We start from the raw sequence: 20,223 nt of genomic DNA on the forward strand, positions 1-20,223 counted from the left end.
ATCTCCCAGCCCGCGGTGTCGGGTGCGCGGCAGGAGGGGCAGGGCCAGGGAAGTGGACGGTGACTGTTCTTTCAAGGGCAGCTCTCAGATGCCTTCATCTTGCAGATGCTTGATGAGAATCTGTTTCATACAACACAGAGGAGGGAAGAAGCAATTGAAAGTGCAATATTGGAGTATAATAAAAATTCCTTAAAACTCAAGCCTTATGTACAGTTAATAGTCAACCGCAGGATATGGTTATCTTGGTTAAGTGTTCTTTAACCGCTCTGGAGGATTTGCTTTAGGGGAAGGCCACGTGCCAGATTTTAATTTTTACCAAAATAGGAGATAATTTCCTGTTTTCTGTCTGCAGCACCCACAGCATCAGGCTCGACCCTAGCGCAGAGAGGCCGACACACTGAAGGGAGTCTTAGGTTGTAGAACTCTGATCTAGAGGAGGAACCGTTCATTGTGTTTGCTCTAATCTCATGTTAATCAGAAGTAAGTGGGCACCTTATATATAAACTCCGCTGACACTCTAGTATCTGTAATAGTAAATTTTTAATGGCTGGTTAATTATATCACTACATTTTTATTGCAATATAGTACTCATTTAAGCACTTAAAAATGGAAGGTGTACAAAGATTAAATTAAGACACGGTAAATTGACTAAATATTTGGTTTTTATATAAATAAAGGTCATAACCACACTGTTGACATGTAATACTGTTATAATACAACAGTTGAACTTGTGAGTCTACGACAGAAGTCGTCTGTAGTTAAACAGGAAACAAAGCTGAAAAGGACCATGTTAAAACGAAACTACTGGGACTAACAGGTCGGGATTGTAAGTAGCAACAGACATATTCACTCAGCTCCTGAGTATTTCAAGTTTTACAGTACACATTAAAAATGATTTCTTCCATCAACACTATAAATTCAAACTGTCAGATGTTGATGCGTTTTGCAAGTTACACTGATTGAATGCTGAGATGGGAGCGGGGGTTGGAGCATCTCCCGATTTGAAGTTTACATCACCCACATGCTAACACAAACACAACTTGTTCTGTTTCCTTCCCCCCTCTCCCCCAAACAAAGGCGGCAGGATTTTTTGGTTTCTTTTAGGTCATTGTTTTAAAGGATTTGTGATGATCAATTTGAACGTCTGAAATTCAGTAATATTTAACTCTTAGACAACTAAGAGGTCAAAGATGGAAAATAATTTCTCCTAACACCAAGTTAGAAAATCATTTGCATCATGCTGTAAACTAGGAAGCAATGTAAAGCGACAAAAACCTGTCCCCAGTACATAATTAAAAAAATCTAAATTTCAAATCAGCAGAGCTGGTCTACTTCCATGTTGACTATATGCCACAATAGACGTGTGAGCTCCTTAAATGCATAGCTAATGTAGGTAGTCTTCCACTGTGGCAAATGCACAGGATCCGATTCCCGATCGAGCCATCAGACCTAGACACTGTGTGGCCTGTCCCATTGCGAGGGCAAGTGGAGGTTGCTTTGGCAGATTGTGGGTTTCTGAGGAAAAAGGATTCAAAATGAAACAGCAGTTAGCAAGACATTTTCTAAAAGCGGGGAAAATACTGCCTTACCTTAAAGATTACTGATACCTACGCTGTTCTTCATGACCTAACTAGCGATGGTAATTTCTAAGCAAATGAGGATTGTGTTGGACATGCTACTCTGGATGATGCGGGTATTGGGTATTCAACTGTTAAGAATTCTTGCAGATTTAGACTTAAAGCTTTAGATACTTAAAGATGTGATTTCTTACCTGCTAATTCAGTGAGGAGTAAGGAATATTTAGTGTTCCTCAACTTGACTAAAGTCAGTTGACTTAACCAGAAAAAGACACCAGGTTTTCAGTAAAAGTTCACTGTTGGATTCTACCCCTTTTGGGGAGAGGACCCAGCTGAGGCTGTCTCCAAGGCACTTTGGTGAGTGTTACTTGGGTTTCTGGGGGCAAATGGTGTTGGCGGCCATAAGAGGCAACAAGAGCAAAGCCACCCTCTAATCTCGGAGGGAGTTAAATTTATAATTGGTAGATAAAATATTTTAAAAATTGCCAATAAATTAGTTTTCAGGATCATACATACCATACCAGAAATTTGTCAGACAACTGTAGTACAAATGTAGTTAATCACCAAAATCTGTTCTTTGCCATAGATGAAAAAACAAATTACTGGTGAAAGTGGCCAACCACTTAGCAGCTGGTGATCCCTTCTTGGGTAGAGATGTCCACATTTTAAGTTTATGCAGATTCCCAATTTATAACAATTACTAATCAGTCTTGTAGACACAGTTGACAACAAAGGGCAAAAGCCATGACACTGGCTGGTAATGCTCCATGACTAGTTCTACTCTGGATTCCAAGTTTGCAATGTGGCGAGAGAAAGAAAAGTTCCAGAAGGAATGGAGCCCCCACCTCCAAATAAAAAGCAAATTCAGGATTTAAAGGCACAAGAGAAAATAGGATCAAGAATGTAAGAATGACTTAAAAAAAAAGAAAAGAAAAAGAATATAAGAATGAAATAATGCAAAAAAACAAAAAACATACAGATTAGTCAGGAAGTATGGTTTGGAAAGTGGTCCGTGGGTTAGGATTAAGTCCTGGCTATTCTTTGTCAAGATACTTGTTAAAACTTTGATAGTGGTAAGCATTTTTTGCCAAGTCTAATATAAGCAGGACTGGCTTTTACAGTTCTGCCTGGAGTCAGGAACAATTTTTATACACAAAACCATCATAACAATAAAAACTGAAAAGGAAACATCTTTTCAAAAATGTTGCTTGATGCTTTATAGGGAAGTAACCTAGCTCGAAGGTAAGCATCTAAGAGGTACTTTATTATAATTTTCTTGCGGGGAGGGGGGTAGCGGCAGCATGTGGTTTAAGCTAAATCTTTATAATTTTTTTGGATATAGAACTTGTAGGAATTAATGTGACAACTTTAAGCACTAATTAAAGTTGTAAAATATCACGATATTTATAAATGCACATTCACCCACAGCAATTAATCTTGTCATTAATTTTGTAGGAATATATGATTATAAATTTAAGTACTATTTATAGCTGAACCTACATACTACAAAATACATAGCACAGTAATACATATATCTTGCATAAGGGTGCTAAAAAATTTAATACCTAATAACTGAATTCCTTTAAAGAACCCAAGATATAAAAAACTGTCCTAAGAAAACTAGTTCCTCCAGAAATTCTTTCCAGAAGATGTGGTATATATACACAATGGAATATTACTTGGCCACAAAAAAGAATGGAATCTTGCCATTTGCAAAAATGTGGATGGAGCTAGATAGAGGGTATGCTGCGAAGCAAAATCAGTCATAGAAAGACAAATATCATGTGATCTCACTCTGGAATTTAAGGAAACAGATGAACATATGGGAAGGGGGAAAAGAAAGGGAAGCAAACCATTAAGACTCTTAAAGATCGAGAGCTGAGGGTGGATGGAGGGAGGTGGGTGGGGGATGGGCATTAAGGAGGGCACTTTCATGATGAGCCCTGGGTGATAAATCACTGAATTCTACTCCTGAAACCAGTATACACCATATGTTAACTAAAATGTAAATGAAAATTTGGAGGAAGATGAGAATAAAAGCAAAGCAATGAAAATTCTTTCCAAGTCGGAGGGATACCTAAATACGAAGCAATTAAGCCTTCATGATTACCTATCACAGTAATTTCAAAAACACTGTAAGCCAGAATTTGCCCTATAATCCCAGCACTGCTAGTACATTCTATTTTTACCAATCAAGTTAAATGAATCTCATATGACCTAAGAGAATACAACACATTATCCAAAGAAAATTCACATTATTTTTTATTTACAAATTCTAAATTTAAGAAAACACCACAAAAGATGCCTTTAAAAAAAACAAAACTGTTCTCATTCTAAAACCTCCATTATGTATACTTAATACACAATGAATTAACAGTCGGCCCTTGAGAAGCAGGGGTTTGAACTGCATGGGTCCACTTCCATGTGGGTTTTTAATATCGTTACAGTATCATAGATGTATTTTCCCTTATGGTCGTCTTCCTATCTTTAGGTTTACTATAAGAATAAGGTGTAAAATGCAGGTGACATACAAGATACGTGTTCATCAAGTGCTCATGTTATTGGCAGGGCTTCCAGCCGAGAGCGGGCTATTAAGTTTTAGGGGAGTCAAAAGTTATATGCAAATTCTTCCAAGGTCAACTGCACTTAACTCTGTAAGAGCAAATAAACGGACTAATAAGGCTCAAATATGAATAGCTGCTTCCTTTACATTCTGGCCCTGAGCCCTGCCCTCTACAGTCTCCCGCTCCCGTATCTACAACAGTCTGAAACCTGTTCCTAAAAGCCCCCAAACCCGACAGGCTGAAGTTGCAAGAAAAGACTATTAATGTGGAGTCTCATTTTAGAATCAGATTCTAAAGTCAGGTGAAAAAAATCATTCTTCTTTATAAATTATCTTTGAAAAGAAATTACAAGATAGTTTTACCTAGACAGCCCTGTAGAGTGTGTATGTAAATGCACAGAATGCTGCAGGCTTCATATATGAAGTGTGTTTGTTCGGTAGGTAAGTACGATCATCACAGTCTGTGGCGATCGAGTTGCTGGCGGGAACGGCAACTTCCCGTGCCTCACGCAGGCTCACCTCTGGCCAAGTCTCACTACTGAAACCCTTTCCTTTCTCCTCCATCCTTTTTATTTGCTAAGGGCATCTCGTTGAATATGCTGAACTTTATCACAAATACACTGCTCCTCTGGGGGCTGGTGCCGACCGCATGGCACGCTCACGTCACCTGGAAGTCCTTCTGTCTGCATTTTAAGCACAGTGGGAGCTGCGGGAAGTGTGGTTCAGTCCAGAAATGCTCATATATAACACGCACACAAAAGCCTCTATTCTCCCAACTTCCCAAGGTGGATCCCAAAGTCCTGGGGTTTTTTTGTTTTTGTTTTATTCCATGTGAATCCATTTCATCTGGAACTGAGATCATGGAGGGGAAGGTTTCTGTATTTCAAAATAATTTTAACTTCTAAAATGCTGAAAGCATTACCCCTTAAGATTTTACCAAAATACAGCTCCCAGCGCAAATACCATCTCAAGTATTCAGAGAATCTAGCTGAAGCTGTGCTTTACTCACCTAATATTGCACTGTTAAGAGCTGAGCACACAGGTTCTCTCTGAATTGGGTCAAGCTGATTTCCAACTGGGCTGTTCCAAGGATCCGAATAAGCGAGTAAACTGAATGCATCCTGTTGAAAACATAGTTTGGTTTTTAATTCTAACATTTAAACTACTGTGGTGCCCCGCGGTTACCAAGTTGAGAGACAAGTAAAATACACAGCTTGGTGGCGTGAGGCTGCTGTAACATTTAAACCCACTTACCCCCTAGGACTCTGAGGCTACATATTCTTTACCAATTAGATGATGCAACAAGGCCGATGCTGCTTTCATTGGTCTTTACTATAAACAGCCATTCTCATTAATCGTCTCCCACCCCTACAACACATATACATCAGCAGAATGAAAAGGAATTCTGGAATGGGCTAAAGAGGAAGACAGAAATATCCAGATGCTAATTTATTACCACTGATCCAAATTTAACACTAAAAGGATAGGGCCTCCCTGTAGATTTTTTTAAAAACAGATGTGGGAACTCGATACATCTCACTGGACGTCCTTTTCTCACTCAGGAATCAAAAATTTCAACTGGTCCCCTTCACAAACATGCAGTAGTCCCCACCATCCTCAAGCCACCCTTCCTAAAGTGACAGATGATCTTTCCAATCAAGGACTCTTTGTCTTCTTTCCACTGAGGTGCCTGTTACAGTTTCAGACGCTGGTTTCCAGTTGAAGCTGCACTGTCAGCTGCGGTGTGGCCTCTGTGAGCAATGGCCTAAGTGTCCGTTTCCTCACGTGTCTACAGAAAAGGCTACTTGAGAACGTCATAAGGACGAACAGCTCAATGAAGTTAGCAACGTCAGTTCACTCTAATCTTTCAACATGTCTTTTTTTTTAAGATTTTATTACAGAGAAAGAGAAAGGGCATGGGGAGGGTCAGCGGGAGAGGGAGGAGCCTCTGACTGAGCAGGGTGCCCAACGTGGGGCTCGATCCCAGGACCCTGGGATCAGGACCTGAGCCGAAGGCAGACGCTTCACCCACTGAGCCACCAAGGCGCACCCCCCTCCCCCGAGGTGTGTTATTTTGCCAAAAGTCAGAGCCCTAACCTGGAGCAGCAGTCTAGACCCAGAGAGGCAAATCACAGATGCCTTCCCCATTCCGAAGGCACACGTGGAAAAGTGCTGAGGCAGCTGTAGGTCGGTGAGGTCAGTAACACTTTCAAAATGCTGATTAGGGACCCATGAAAGGCTGAAATTCCTAGAGCAAAGTATTCCCAGGTGCAGCTGCGTGGACATTCCTCTAACCTACTTCCTACCGTGTGAAAGCAGAGTGGGGGTAAGGTTTCCAGGCCCGGGGGACTCTGGCCCTTCTCACCCAACCAGCCTGTGTCGGGGAGGTGGGGGTGGGGGTTAGAGGCCCCTAAGGCGCCAGCTGTGCAGCCTGAGGCCACCAGAAGGGAATACACGCCCCCTACACACACGCGCGTGCACACACACACACAGGCAGTTTCCCCGCGTTGAAGGTCTCATCCATGTCAGACAGCTTGGCCCCGTTTTTAGAATGAAAGGTCTCCGAAGAGAAAAATTTACTGCCCTATTTTGAGTGCCCTGCAGCTACTTGTACGTGCCGGGAACAGGGAGGAAGCTTCGCACACCTGCTCATCACAAGATCTGCTTCTTACAGGCACCCTGCAGAGCGACTCGGTTCTGTTTCTGTTTCTGGGTGCCCCCACCCCCGAATTTACTGATGGAGGGAATATTCATGTCCTACCGCCCGGAAGCCGACTCCAATCAGTGGCATGCTTTCTGAGGGACTGATCTCTGCTCAAGACTTGACACCCACAGCCCCGCCCGGGGATCACTCCCACAGAACAGATCTAGTTCTCAGGCATCCTCAAGGACTGCCCAAGGAACGACGGGCACATAAAAACCTTTAAGCACAAAACTATCCCCGTGGGTCTATAGACGCAGGCACGCTACCAAAAGGAGAAATGCTGCAGTCCCAAACCTCAAATCCAGACCATTCTTCTGTTTACACCTTCTAGTATTTTAAAGAAAAGCTCATGGAAAAAGGCGACGAAGGTAGTCATTTACCCGCATGGATACCGGTGACACTAGTAATTTGTTCTCATGTTTCAATACAATTGAATGTCCGTTGCACGCAGCCGCAGTCACCAGGACCCAGGTGCTCTCAAGGACTCAGACACACTGGGCCTCCGGAGGGTCCGAGCGGTCGCGGCGGGCGAGCGGGGCCACCTGACACCGCAGAGCAAGATCCGGGGCGGCAAGGCCGGGAAGGGAAGGCATGGATGGAGGCAGAGGTAAGGGGGGGTGTCCTAACGGGCCCCTAAATCACACTAAACAGCTTGGATTTGTTTTCCGACGTGGCGGTGGAGCTTTAAATCGAGGACCGATGTGGATAAAACCGGACTTCAGGAGGACGGCGGCAGCGCCGCGGAACCACGCCCCGAGTCAGGTGAGGCTGACCGCAAGACCACCACCACCACCACCTTAAAAGGAGAAAAAAGGGGGGGCGCCTGGGGGGCTCAGTTGGTTAAGCGGCTGCCTTCAGCTCAGGTCCTGATCCCAGGGTCCTGGGATCGAGTCCTGCATTGGGCTCTCTGTCCCTCCCCCTGCTTGTGCTCGCGCTCTCTCACAGAGAAAATCTTTAAAAAAAAAGAAAAGAAAAAGAAAAAAAGGTTTATACCTCCAGGTTCTTCACAAAGAGAATGAAATCGAGGCAGCGACATTAATGCTTTAAATCCCGCAGTAAAACTTAACTGAGGTGGTGACCAAAGAAATGCGAACAAGCAATTTTAAGGTCTGATGTGGAAGCCACTAGTACATCAATGCAGTACAGCCTCTGGCACTTTCCTTTTCTACTGGTGGTGAGCTGCTAGAGTTTCTGGAAAGCAGTGCAGCAGTATACAGCAAAAGCCACAATAATCCTATCCTTTGACTCTTTCTAGGACGCTCTCCCAATGCTGTAATTTTTTTTTTTTTTAAGATTTTACTTATTTATTCATGAGAGACACAGAGACACAGGCGCAGAGACACAGGCAGAGGGAGAAGCAGGCTCCACGTGGGGAGCCCGACGTGGGACTTGATCCCAGGTCTCCAGGACCACGCCCTGGGCTGCCCCCAGTGTTGTAATTCTAAGGAAGAAACAGAGATTCATGTATAAACGCGTTCACTAAAGCATTTCAATAAAAGCAAAAAACCTCACAGAGCAATGCTTAGATGAACTGACCCAGGGGCACAAGAGAGTATCATGTTGCCATCTAAAAACACCTAAATGCACAGAAACTGGAAAGAAGTTTTTCTGACAATAAATAAAACAATACAAAATAATCTAATTACTAGGTAAGATACACATGGGATGTAAGGCACAAAACTGAACATGTCTGTGAACTATCACGGGATTATGGGTTCCTTTTTGCTTCAGAAAAAAAGGTCTCAGTGGGAATCGTTTCTGAGGCCAACATGACGTCGCTTAGGTAGGGTCCTCCACTGTGCTCAGTTGGCTTAAAACCTGTCACAGTTCCCGACCAGGATGGGCTTCAGGATGGGCTTCGACTGCCAGCTGGGGCCGCCCGTGCCTACCTGAACCTCCACAGGTCCGCTGAAGGGTGAAAGGCGAGGGACAAATTCAGGTGGCCCTCCTGAGCCACTGGCCGGCACAGGCCGGTAGGAAACAGAGCAGAGAGAGGGGAGCCGAGGACGAGGACTGGGGGCCCCCGCAGAGCCCCCCTTGTTCCTCCAGGCCTCAGGGCAGGTGGAATGCACGGTGCCTCACAGTAATGCCTTTAGGGAACACTTCCCTTTGCATTTAAACAAATCTCTCTATATATGCATGTGTGATTCAGATATTTATGCAGATCCGCACAAAATTAAAGACAAAAAATACCCACTGCAATCACACATGCCCTGAAGTGAAAAATAAAAGGAAAAGGAGCATTTTCTAAACCTTCTCAACTATCGCAAAAACACCTGTTGTCCCGGAACCTTCCAGCTGTTTGAGCTTATCCCTATGTGCTTGGAAGGTTGTTGCGGGGAAAAGGAAGGAAAGAGTTCAGGATATTAAGAAAGTCTCTTAAAGCAGTTGGCATTTGCTTAGAAGTCAGAAGTGCAAAATCAGAGCCATCCACGTGCTTCAGATAAAGAAGATGAATTACATCTTTGCATAATCGAGTGTATCATCAAGGACTCCCTTTGAGAAGAGGCCACATAATCCCATTTTTGGAGTTTCATGCACATTAGAATCTAAGCCAGTGAGCTGATTAAGTGAAATCTTAACATTTTCAAAGACACTACACACGTCACATTCCTTCATCACGTGCCATCGGCATAAAGTTTTAACAAGAAAACAGATGACCTAGTGTAAAAAAGTGTGAAATCTTAAAAATGCTTTTTTTTTTTTTCTTTAAGATTTATTTATTCATGAGAAACACAGAGAGAGTGAGGCAGAGACACAGGCAGAGGGAGAAGCAGCCTCCCTGGGGGGAGCCCAACGTGGGACTTGATCCCAGGACCCCAGGATCACGACCTGAGCTGAGGGCAGATGCTCAACTACTGAGCCACCCAGGCACCCCTACAATCTTAAAAATGTTTTGCGTCCCCAAATATTCCCTAAAACAGCAGTTTTCCAAGTACAGTCTAGAGACACCGGAGTCCAACATAAAACCCCTTCAGGAGGAGCTCCATACTGTTTTTGTAACAAAACTAAGCTACTACTTCCTCTCCAGTCTCACTCCCATGCTCTCACAACCACACAGCGGGGCCCTCCGGAGGCTACAGGGTGTGTGACGACACAACAGACCGAATGCACCAAGAGGTAGGAGAATGCAGCTTATTAAACCCAGCATTTAGAGAGAATTACAAAAGTGTAAAGCAATGCCATTTTTCTAATCTTTTATAAGTTATTTTTCATAAAAACAGTCAATGGATTTATGATTATTTGTAAATAAACTGATTACAGTTTCTAGTATGATAAATATAACTCATATGAACAAAACTCTTAATAAACATTCATTAAATAGCTGGATGCTATGTGTATTAGATATTATTATAGGGGGAGGAGTTAAGACCCAGTCTGATCTCAAGGACTTCCTCACCTTATGGGGCAAATGTGCACAGCGCTTTTCCTAATACACAAATGTCTGATTTTTATTTTATTTTTAAAAAATTCCAGTATAATTACACAGTTACATTAATTTCCGTTGTATAATATAGTGATTCAACAATTCTACGTGTTCCTCAGTGTGCATCATGATAAACGTGCTCTTCACCCAGTCACTTGTTTCACCTACCACCATCTCTCCTCGGCTCTCTGTAGTTAACAGCCTGCTTTTCTGTCTTTTCTCTGTTCCTTTGTTTCTTAAATTCCACATATGAGTGAAATAGTGTGGTATTTGTCTTTCTCTGATTTATTTCATTTAGCATAATACCCTTTAAGTCCATTCAGGTTGTCACAGATCGCAAGATTTCATTCTTTTTTATGGTTGCGTAACGTTCCAGTGTGTTTGTGTATAAATAAATAAATCTTTATCCAATCGTCTACTGAGGGACACTTGGGCTGCTCCCATAATCCGGCTATTGTACATAATGCTCCAATAAACACAAGGGTGCATATATCTTTTTGAATTACTGTTTTCATCTTCTTTGGGTAAATACCCAGTAGTGGAATTACTGAATCATATGGTGGGTCTATTTTTAATTTTTTGGGATCTCTCCAAACTGTTTTCCACAGTAACTGCCTCAGTTTGCAGTCCCACCAAATGATCTGACATTTTAAATGAAAAATTGTTTAAATTACATATTCCACCGATTTTCTTTTATTTAGCATAAAAATTGTTCGACCTTTTTTTTTGAAGAGTTGAGGGTCACCATTAGAAACAGCAACTGTGCTGTCCTGTAGATGAAGCACTATAAATACAACAAACACACCTCTCTTCCTACCCCAGCTACTGAAACTATAAGACCGCACATGCCTTTAACTGGAGATGTAGGCAAGTGGCTCCTAAACCCGTCCGAGGAGGCTGAGCCGCTATGTTCTGTCTACACTAGTGCCCCACTGAGGCTACACTGCTGGAGGCTATTTCATGTTTGCTGCTTTCATGCCCTGTCTGGGGCTATAGGTGGCGCTGGCTGGGGCACTAAGTCTCAGTTTGGGTCAGGAAGGGGCGGCTGAGGCCACGCTCTTTCCCACCACACCCAGACACTGGGCTCAGGGCCACCACACACATCTCCCCTTTGTTGTCTGGACGTCTTCCAAAACGTTCAGAAGAAAATATATTTGTAACGAATCACCTTTGAGCCCAACCTAACACAGGATTACAGAAAAATTAAAAAAAATACAATGGCTAGGTTAACATTTCACACACTTATAGGACTACTAGGACCAAAAAAAGAAAAAAAAAAAGATTTCTAAAGAATCTTAACATCTCTACAACGAATTGCGATGCTGACTTAAGGCAGTGGGAACTCCTCCATCTGCAACTGATATATAAAGCTATGGCTAACACACTACACGTTGAAATTTTATCTATCCCACCATCTATCATAAACATCGATCCATAAGAGGTCTGAAAATGTATTTTAACTATCCTGGTTTTGAAAGATGACCTAATGCTTCAGCAACCACCATCAAAATGCAAACCATGTAGTATACGTTCAACTTGCTGCAGCCTCGAACAATGTCTACTGAAATAAAACTATCTCAAATTTATAGTTTCATCAGCAAGCTCATACCTCTAATAACTCTGCCCATTTTATAGCCGAGAAAATAAAGCTAAAAACCTAAGTTGACCAAGGGTATATAGTGGGGACAGGTGGCAGGACCGGGATTTAATCCCTATTTTTTACTGGAAGTCCAACAAGAATTCCTCACCCTACTCAATGTTTCACAAAATTACAATTTCGTTCCTTCGACAAATTTCTAATTTTTCAAGAAAAGACAAATCTACCTTCAACATTTTTTTATTTGCTGTGTTCTTGCCACATTCTCTCCTCAGCTGTTCACTCATGGCTTGTAGCTCTCTTCCAAAGTGAATCATTCTTTCTATGGCGGCTTGACTTCCTCCACACAACTGGCGTCTTAACTGACTCGAATCAACTTCTGTAAGCAAAACAAACGAGTATTTTACTACCTTATTGAATGGAATACAATGGAGAAATCAACATAAATTGCTTATAACATCTTGTAGGTTTCATTTAGTCACTACTACCTAATAATTCATCTAAATATGTAGATTTATTTTTAATTCAGGGTCTTTGCTTTAAGTTTAATTCAGGAACTTTGCTGCTATAAGGTATCCTTTCTCTATGTCTCAAGAATCTAGGCTCTGATCTCCAGCATGCAGTTCAAAGTCAGGTGACAACTTTCCAGATTAGGATGGACCTGGGATAGCAGGGAAAGGTTTATAAGCAGTTACACATAAATCTCTAAAACTACAGTAAGCAGCATCAGGAAGAGAACAAAGCCAGTTAACTGCCTCTTGTGCTACTCTGACACCAAACAGAGATGGAATAAAAGGACGCGTTTCAGCTCAAAGCTAAATGACTCCAATAAAAACACAGAAAATACCATGTTATTGAAAGAGTTAAACACACATATACAAAATAACTGTATGTATATATCTTGGCAGACGACACTCACTTATCAATAATGTAACTGTATGGATCACTAATGACACAAATTACTAATGATGATAATAATCAACATTTACTGAGCACTTACTTTGTGCTTATTAGTTTTTCAAAGATTGGCTCATTTAATCTTTATAAGGACCTATGAAGTGGCTGTTATTATTTCTGTACCCATTTTACAGATGAAGAAACTGAGGCACTGAGCTCTTCAAGTAACTTGTCCAATGTTACACAGCTAGTAAGTGGCAGATGCAGAATTTGAATGCTGGTAATCTGACTCTAGAACTCCTGCTCTTAATCACCATGCTTAAATTACTCTCTGAATGTTGAGGCTGCAGATATCTGAGAGTATAATTAGGCTACCTTTCAAATGAAACCCCCTGCCTGAAAAGGTGAATCTACACTGAACACATAATCCTCAACAATCCTCAATAAAGACTTTTTAAACCTCAAAACAGAAATCTAATGTTGCCACAGAATTCAGACAAATTTTTAAGCTCCAATAAATTTTCATTCTCCAATTGATGGGAAAGTTTGCTGATGGTTTTAACTTTATGGTACAATCTACTACACAAGTTAACAACCAACCAAAGTTATACGTGCTAATGTACCTTTCAGCCACGTAACTTAGGGGGTGCGGGGGAGAAGGGTGGGTCACACTTAAGCACCTACCATGTGCCAGGCACTGGGCTACACACAGTCACATATATTCACATTAAATCAACATAGGAAACTGTCCTATTAGAATTTATAAAATCATCTCTATCTATCTGGCCTTTACTGGTTATACTAAGTATAAAAACTTTTCACATCTCCAACCCCAAACATCCTAAAGAACATTTAACACTAAGAGTACGGCTGCATTAATGACAGCACTGAAGTCAAGCCCAAGCAATTCTGCACAGAAAGCCATCCGGCGCTTAACTTTAGAAGGCACGGAGAAGTACCTCTGCTCTCTAGCAACCCGCTCTCACAAGACAGTTTAAGTAACATGTACTATAGTCAAATCCAATGGCACATACATCTTTAAATCTGATTTATGCTCATCAGCTGTGAATCAATACAAGTAAAAACATAACCTTGTAGTCATCATTTTTTATTAAAAATGTAAGAAATATCACTGCAGACCCATTTCGGTGTCACAATCTTCCATTTCGTGGTCATGTTTAGAGCTACCATTTAGGAAACCATTGGATGAAGTCTCTCCAACCCCATTGGAGTAGTGCTCTGTTTCCATGTCTACATCATTACTGGAAATGAAAAAAACAAACCTAATTTTAGAAATCGCATACTTGCAGCTTAGTTTAAAATAAATTACTACTCAACTACACAGCCTACTTATAAACTGACTTCGTAAAGCAATCTGCAAAAAAAGGTGTTTAGTTCAATCCTCAATGTCTTCAAAGCCAGTCTGTAGCTTGCTCTTAACAAATTTGTACTCCTGGATCAGGGAGAAAAAAAAGTCTATGTCCTAAACTGTAGTGGTTTTCTGACTTCGTATCAATATGGACAAATTCTTTTTTACATTCTTCCCACTTTTTTCCAACTCAGATCTGTACTCTGTTTTTTGTTAATCAGCCTTTGCCCGGGGACCCCCTCCACCTCCATCCGGCATGCATTTCCAGCATTCAAGGAAGATGGGGGGAAAGATTCACTCTCAAACCATTCCTGGATCTCACTTCCCCTCTTGCCTGCCCTATTCATCTCTCCTAAGATGATTTTTTTCTTTGTCTCTTGACATTCTGGCATTTGTCCTCAATCCTTGGAGACATAGCCTCCCACAAAGGTAGATAATGACCTGGACAACCACTCTGGCTGGTCTTCTTGCACCTTGCTGGCATCCCACACTAGTTTTCTCCAACGGGCTTTCTTATTGGCTAAAGAATCTAAAGCACTGCCAAATCTTCATTTTAAAAATACCATTTTGGATAATCAGAATGCTAACTTTTGCTCATATCACATTTACTGAAGAACAGCCCTGTGCCAGTCACCATATCTGGACACACTGAAACTGTCACCACACGTTCCCCATCTCCTCCACACTCAAAGAACTATAAACACCTACTCTTGAAGACTTCTCCAGTGAAGATCTATGTAAGGATTATACACTCCAGAAGGACATATTTCATGAAAATATAGGAAATACTTAAATTAAAATGTACTTTTCTCATTTAAAAAGCAATATATATTCATTTGTAGAAAAAAAACACTGGAAAAAAAAAGAAAAGAAAAAACAACACTGAATGCAGATAAGCATAAAGTGTTCTGTGCATGATGCCACCAGACATAACCACTAGCAGCACCTCGGAGTGTGCGAGTATAAGTGTATATGCGTGGGGGCACCACTTCTATCAGTAAAATGTGTGAGGCAAAACGGCACAAATCTAGGAAGAAAGAGGTAATCGCCCCAGTACTCCTCCATCAGTCAGAAAAGCTTGTTTACTAGATTTTTTTTTTTTTTTTTTTTAAGTAGGCTCCCCACCCAGCAAGGAGCCTACACAGGACTGGAACCCACCACCCTCAGATCAGGACCTGAGCTGAGATCAAGAGTCGGATGCTCAAATAACTGAGCCATCCAGGTACCCCTAGTTTTACTATATCTTGACGAACTTTGAGAATTGATAAGAGAAACCAAACTTTAAATGATATAAGTATACTAAACTTTTCTCTTTTTTTGACAATATAGTATTTGGGAGGAATTCTTTCATTCAACACACATTTAAGAGCTTTTGAGCCATGTTCTGTGTTAGGTGCTAAGGATACAATGACACAGCCTCTGTCCTCCAGGGGCAAACAGAGGATCCATCAGCACTATGATGAGAGTTAATTACACAGAGTGACACAACATTCGGTGGGGATGTAATCAAGGATATTCATCTTGGAAGAGTAACAACAGAACTGAGTGTTACAGCCTGCTTGAATGAAAGTTAGTCAAGGGAGGGTAGGGAGTAGCAATTTAGATGGGCAGGGAGGGCGGGGTGCAGTATAATGCAAAAAGCACACCTCTGGAAGTTAGAAATCCTGGGACATAGTCACAAGTCTGCAACTTACTAGCTACAAAGTATTGATTGACCTTAACACCCCCCAAAAAACCATTTCCTTTTCTGGTATTCAGCTCTACATCTGTAAAATGGTTTTAATAGTTAATACCATCTTTGCCTACTTCACAATACAACTGTAAGGACAGCCTTCTCGAACTATAAAGTAACTGATACTGCTTAACAGTTTAAGGCAGTTTAAAAGCTTACTTCTTCTCCTTCTACACTGCACTCAGGATGCTGTGTCACCAAACCCTTCCGGTGAGCTTACTTCCCTGAACTCAGGTAGTAATAGGTCTCTTTAGCAACTTCCTGCCATAAAGAGTATTTAAGAGAAAAACCCACAAATTGCCTACAGCCCTGACCCCAGACAACGGCAGAAGCTTCTACCAATAAAGTACTAAAGTGCTATAAAGTACAATAAAGGGTTAACTTTTTAATTGTCTCCACACATTATTTTTTTACCACAGTCTTCTAATCTGTTTTCTAGCATGTCACTTCTACTGTGAAAGGCTACCCTAATCTCCTCTGCTTTAAAAGACAGCCATTTTTTCCTCCTGTTCTCCTCATACCACTTCTTGCGGACTTCCATTACAGCCTGTGCCACACACACCATTACTCAGTAAGCTGTCACCCGGGATAGGTAACCTGGATATTCTGATTACGCTACCAATTTGCAAATACAGGTTTTTACACATGTGCCTTTCTCCAGAATCATATTTCCATTAAGATGCCACGTTAAAAGCTAGGTTCTTTCTCCTTGACAATAAAGTTTTACACGGAAGAACATTTCCCCCAAATGCAGTGTGACCCATCAATTTATGTGAGAAGACCAATCTATCATCAAATTGATAAAATCTACACATTATTTTTTATTTGTATTATTTTTATCATTCCACTAGCATGAATTCAGATGCTGGATGATTTGAGCAGGCTGACTTCTTAAGAACTTGCTCTCATACACTAATAGTCAAATGACTGATTACATTCCACAAACCTTTAGGTTCATGAATCTTCAACTCCAGTGTATGAAGGCATGTAGACATTCCTTCTCTCAAAGCTTCTTGAAGTAAGAAACCATGCCTAGCAGGATGTCTGACACCCAGCAGGTCCTCAATACTCTGCTCATGCTATATGGTTATTACTAAATGACTCAGGGGTCCATCTGCTGCTATAAGCAAGCTCCCTAAAGTAGGATTTCAAAAAAGATTCTTTGTAAAGTTAGTTATTTGGAATTCAGCAAACACTCTCCACATTTACACCAAAAAAACCCCACAGAGGAAAAAAAAGTTGTAACTGTATCATATGTTGCTTCTAGAGAGTAAATATACTGCTGTGACTTAACTTGGAAGTATAAGAACAGCATCTATGTGACCATCTGTACAGGCCTGTGCCGGCAGGAAAACCAGAAGAAGGCAGAGCCCAGAAAGGATTCTTAGACCCCCGCAGAGGGCAGAGGGCTGCAGATTCAGAGAAAGGAACAAAGGAAAGAGGCTGTGTGCACACGGGGAGACTGAAAAACTCTGGGAACTTACTCCATGCCCTTTTATTCTCTGGGGCTTAGGAAGTCTCAGACCCCCCTGATGGACCATGTAATGCAATTTTTCTAAATTGTTAAAAACGAAGACACTTATCCTTAGGTGGTTTATAGTACTGCGTAAGCTCGGGAGGTCACATACCTGGTGAAGTTATTAACTTGCTGTGATCGTGACATGTTTATACTGTTTAGTTCTGGTACGTTCAAATTGGATGACTGGTGTTTACTATGGCAATATGATTGATGTGCTTTATTTGATATGACACCATTACTACAACTTTCAAAACCTAGGGGAAAAAAAAACAGAAAAAGATGTATGAACAGAGAAACACACACCAACTTATTATTACATTGCAAATAACGTACCCAGATTCTGATCCTGCATTTAAAATTCTTCTAATGTAGGGAAGTCAATGCATGACTTAGATAGTAAACAGATAACTTCTTTGAAAGGATATAAGGATGTTCATTGTAGGCTAATAATTAGCATCTCCTCTAACAGTTACTGAGGCTTAATTATGGATCTTATTTATTCCCCACAACACCCCCCCCCCAGGGGAATAGTGCTCTCATCGCTCTCATCTCACGTATAAACCCACCGAAGCCAAGAAGCTGGGCGTGCGTGCGTGAATGTATGATATTCTAGATGGGAAGGGGAGAAGGACACAAACCAGAGAATCGTGTGCATGTACAGGATGGCGATGTAAATAAAACAAGAGGCAGGAATGTAGAAAGGTATATGCCAACTGAGCAAAAGCAAAGGTGTTGGTCTATGAAAGGAAAGGAAACAGCGTCTGACTTGTTTCGAAAGCTGAACGTAAGGAGGCCACAGAATGCCTTGGGAAGAATGGAACGAGACAAGCAAAGAAAGAAGGCTGGGAGAAACTAAATCTACAGAAGTGACGGCATAAAAGCCAAGAAAGGAGAGAACTGTAGTTAGGAAGGGCGAGGAGGAACAGGGCCGGGCAGAGCAGATGCTGGCAGGAGGTGAGCTGGGAGGGGAGGAAAGCTGGCAGCCCAGCGAGGCCTGCTGACTGGTGGACTAAAGCCGCCATGGCCATGGCGCCAGTGTTCACCGATGCTTCATTCCGACAGAGCTACCTTTTATCTTTACCAAATGTCTACAATTTAATTTCCAGAGACAACCCGAATATTGACCTTTGTTTATGAAGATCTGCTTATAACTTGTTCTCAGAAACAGCTCTCCTCCAAGTTACCCTCTTGGTAGTAACAACACACGAATCTGACCCACTTTACAATTTTTCTTCCAGAACGTCCTGAGACCAAGTATGCACATGTGTGAAACAGCTACATGGAAATGTCCAGATTTTTTAAACTTTATTTTTTGGGGGGATTCAAAAGTATAAACAAGGGTAAAAACTTAAAAGTACTGTCATAAAACTGAGCCTCACCAGAAAAATGTGCAGTACTTCCTTTGCCTGATGCTAAATTGTGGATGTTCATTCCGTGGCTGGGGCTCATACTCGGACTACTGAAAGGTCGAGGACTAACTGGGTAACTGTCTTGAGATTTAGGACTTCGGCCTCCCAGACATCGTACTTCACTATCTGTACCATTCACCATTTCTATAAACTGACGCACTCTAAAAAAAGAAAAGACAAAATTTACTGAGATAATTTCAAATAGACATTTATTTATTTATTTAGTAAAAACAGATTTCTAAGAGGAAATATTTTAAGAACTGGTATTTATCTTTTTTTTTTTTTTAATTTATTCATAGAGACAGAGAGAGGCAGAGACACAGGCAGAGGGAGAAGCAGGCATCATACAGAGAGCCCGACGTGGGACTCGATCCAGGGTCTCCAGGATCATGCCCTGGGCTGCAGGCGGCGCTAAACCGCTGAGCCACCGGGGCTGCCCAAGAACTGGTATTTATCAATAGGTATGGCCTTTAGACAGTATGCTAAAAATATTAACTATGGTTTCATATTATGTACTGCTTAAATTTAAAAGTGTCTGGAAAAATCAGCATATAAAGCAAAAGACACTGTATCTCCTTTAATCAAGATTTAGTGAGAAAATGAAAACCTAGCTGTGGCTATAATTTTTTTTTTTAATTTTATTTATTCATGAGACACACAGAGAGAGAGGCAGAGACACAGGCAGAGGGAGAAGCAGGCATCATACAGAGAGCCCAACGTGGGACTCGATCCAGGGTCTCCAGGATCAGGCCCTGGGCTGAAGGTGGCGCTAAACCACTGAGTCACCCGGGCTGCCCTATGGCTATAATTTAATCAAAATGGACTTTATTTTCAGAGTTAAAATGATTTAATCAAATAATATTTGCACTCGATAACAAGTAAAATAGTATGTAAGAACACGATGTGTTTAATGTACACATGATGCAAAGAGCCTCCCATTTAACCAAAATGAGCCACATATTTAAAATTTTACTCTAAAGCAAAACAATTTTGACATTTGGCTTACAAAGGGTTTCTGGTACATCAGAGAGGTGAAATATTAAGCTTAATAACACGTGAATTTTAAAATAACAAAGATTCAGAAGGCCAATAAAAAAAAGTCAAATTATGATGGCTATTATTAAAAAAAGATGTAGACTTAAAAAAAAAGATGTAGAAAAGTATTGGCAAGGATGTGGAAAAACTAGAATCCTTGTACATGGTGAGACTAAAATGGCACAGAGCTATAGCATTCTGAGGATCAAATTTGTCAAAAGATTAAACAGATTATATATATATATATATACACACACACACACAAGGTATATGTAAGTATATACACAGTGTGTGTGTGGGTGTGTGTGTATATATATATTGTGTGTGTGTGTGTGTATATATATGAAATATATATATACACCCAACAATTCTATTTCTGGGTATATACCCTAAA

General features: G+C 41.2%; 1 protein-coding gene across 1 annotated transcript in view; it reads right to left on the reverse strand.

The window, feature by feature from the left end:
• Positions 1–521: 521 nt before the first annotated feature.
• The window catches only part of RANBP9 (RAN binding protein 9), a 92,130-nt gene continuing 72,428 nt past the window's right edge, over positions 522–20,223 (reverse strand). Inside the window, exons 9-14 of the mRNA XM_025444231.3 lie at positions 18,765–18,955; positions 17,495–17,639; positions 13,906–14,027; positions 12,096–12,247; positions 5,150–5,261; positions 522–1,515 (exon numbers count right to left, since the gene is read on the reverse strand). Coding sequence (XP_025300016.3) covers positions 1,385–1,515; positions 5,150–5,261; positions 12,096–12,247; positions 13,906–14,027; positions 17,495–17,639; positions 18,765–18,955 — 853 coding nt within the window. The 3' untranslated portion in view covers positions 522–1,384. The remainder of the gene's footprint in view (positions 1,516–5,149; positions 5,262–12,095; positions 12,248–13,905; positions 14,028–17,494; positions 17,640–18,764; positions 18,956–20,223) is intronic.

This window comes from Canis lupus, chromosome 35, assembly GCF_003254725.2.
Source record: "Canis lupus dingo isolate Sandy chromosome 35, ASM325472v2, whole genome shotgun sequence".
Taxonomy (NCBI): domain Eukaryota; kingdom Metazoa; phylum Chordata; class Mammalia; order Carnivora; family Canidae; genus Canis; species Canis lupus.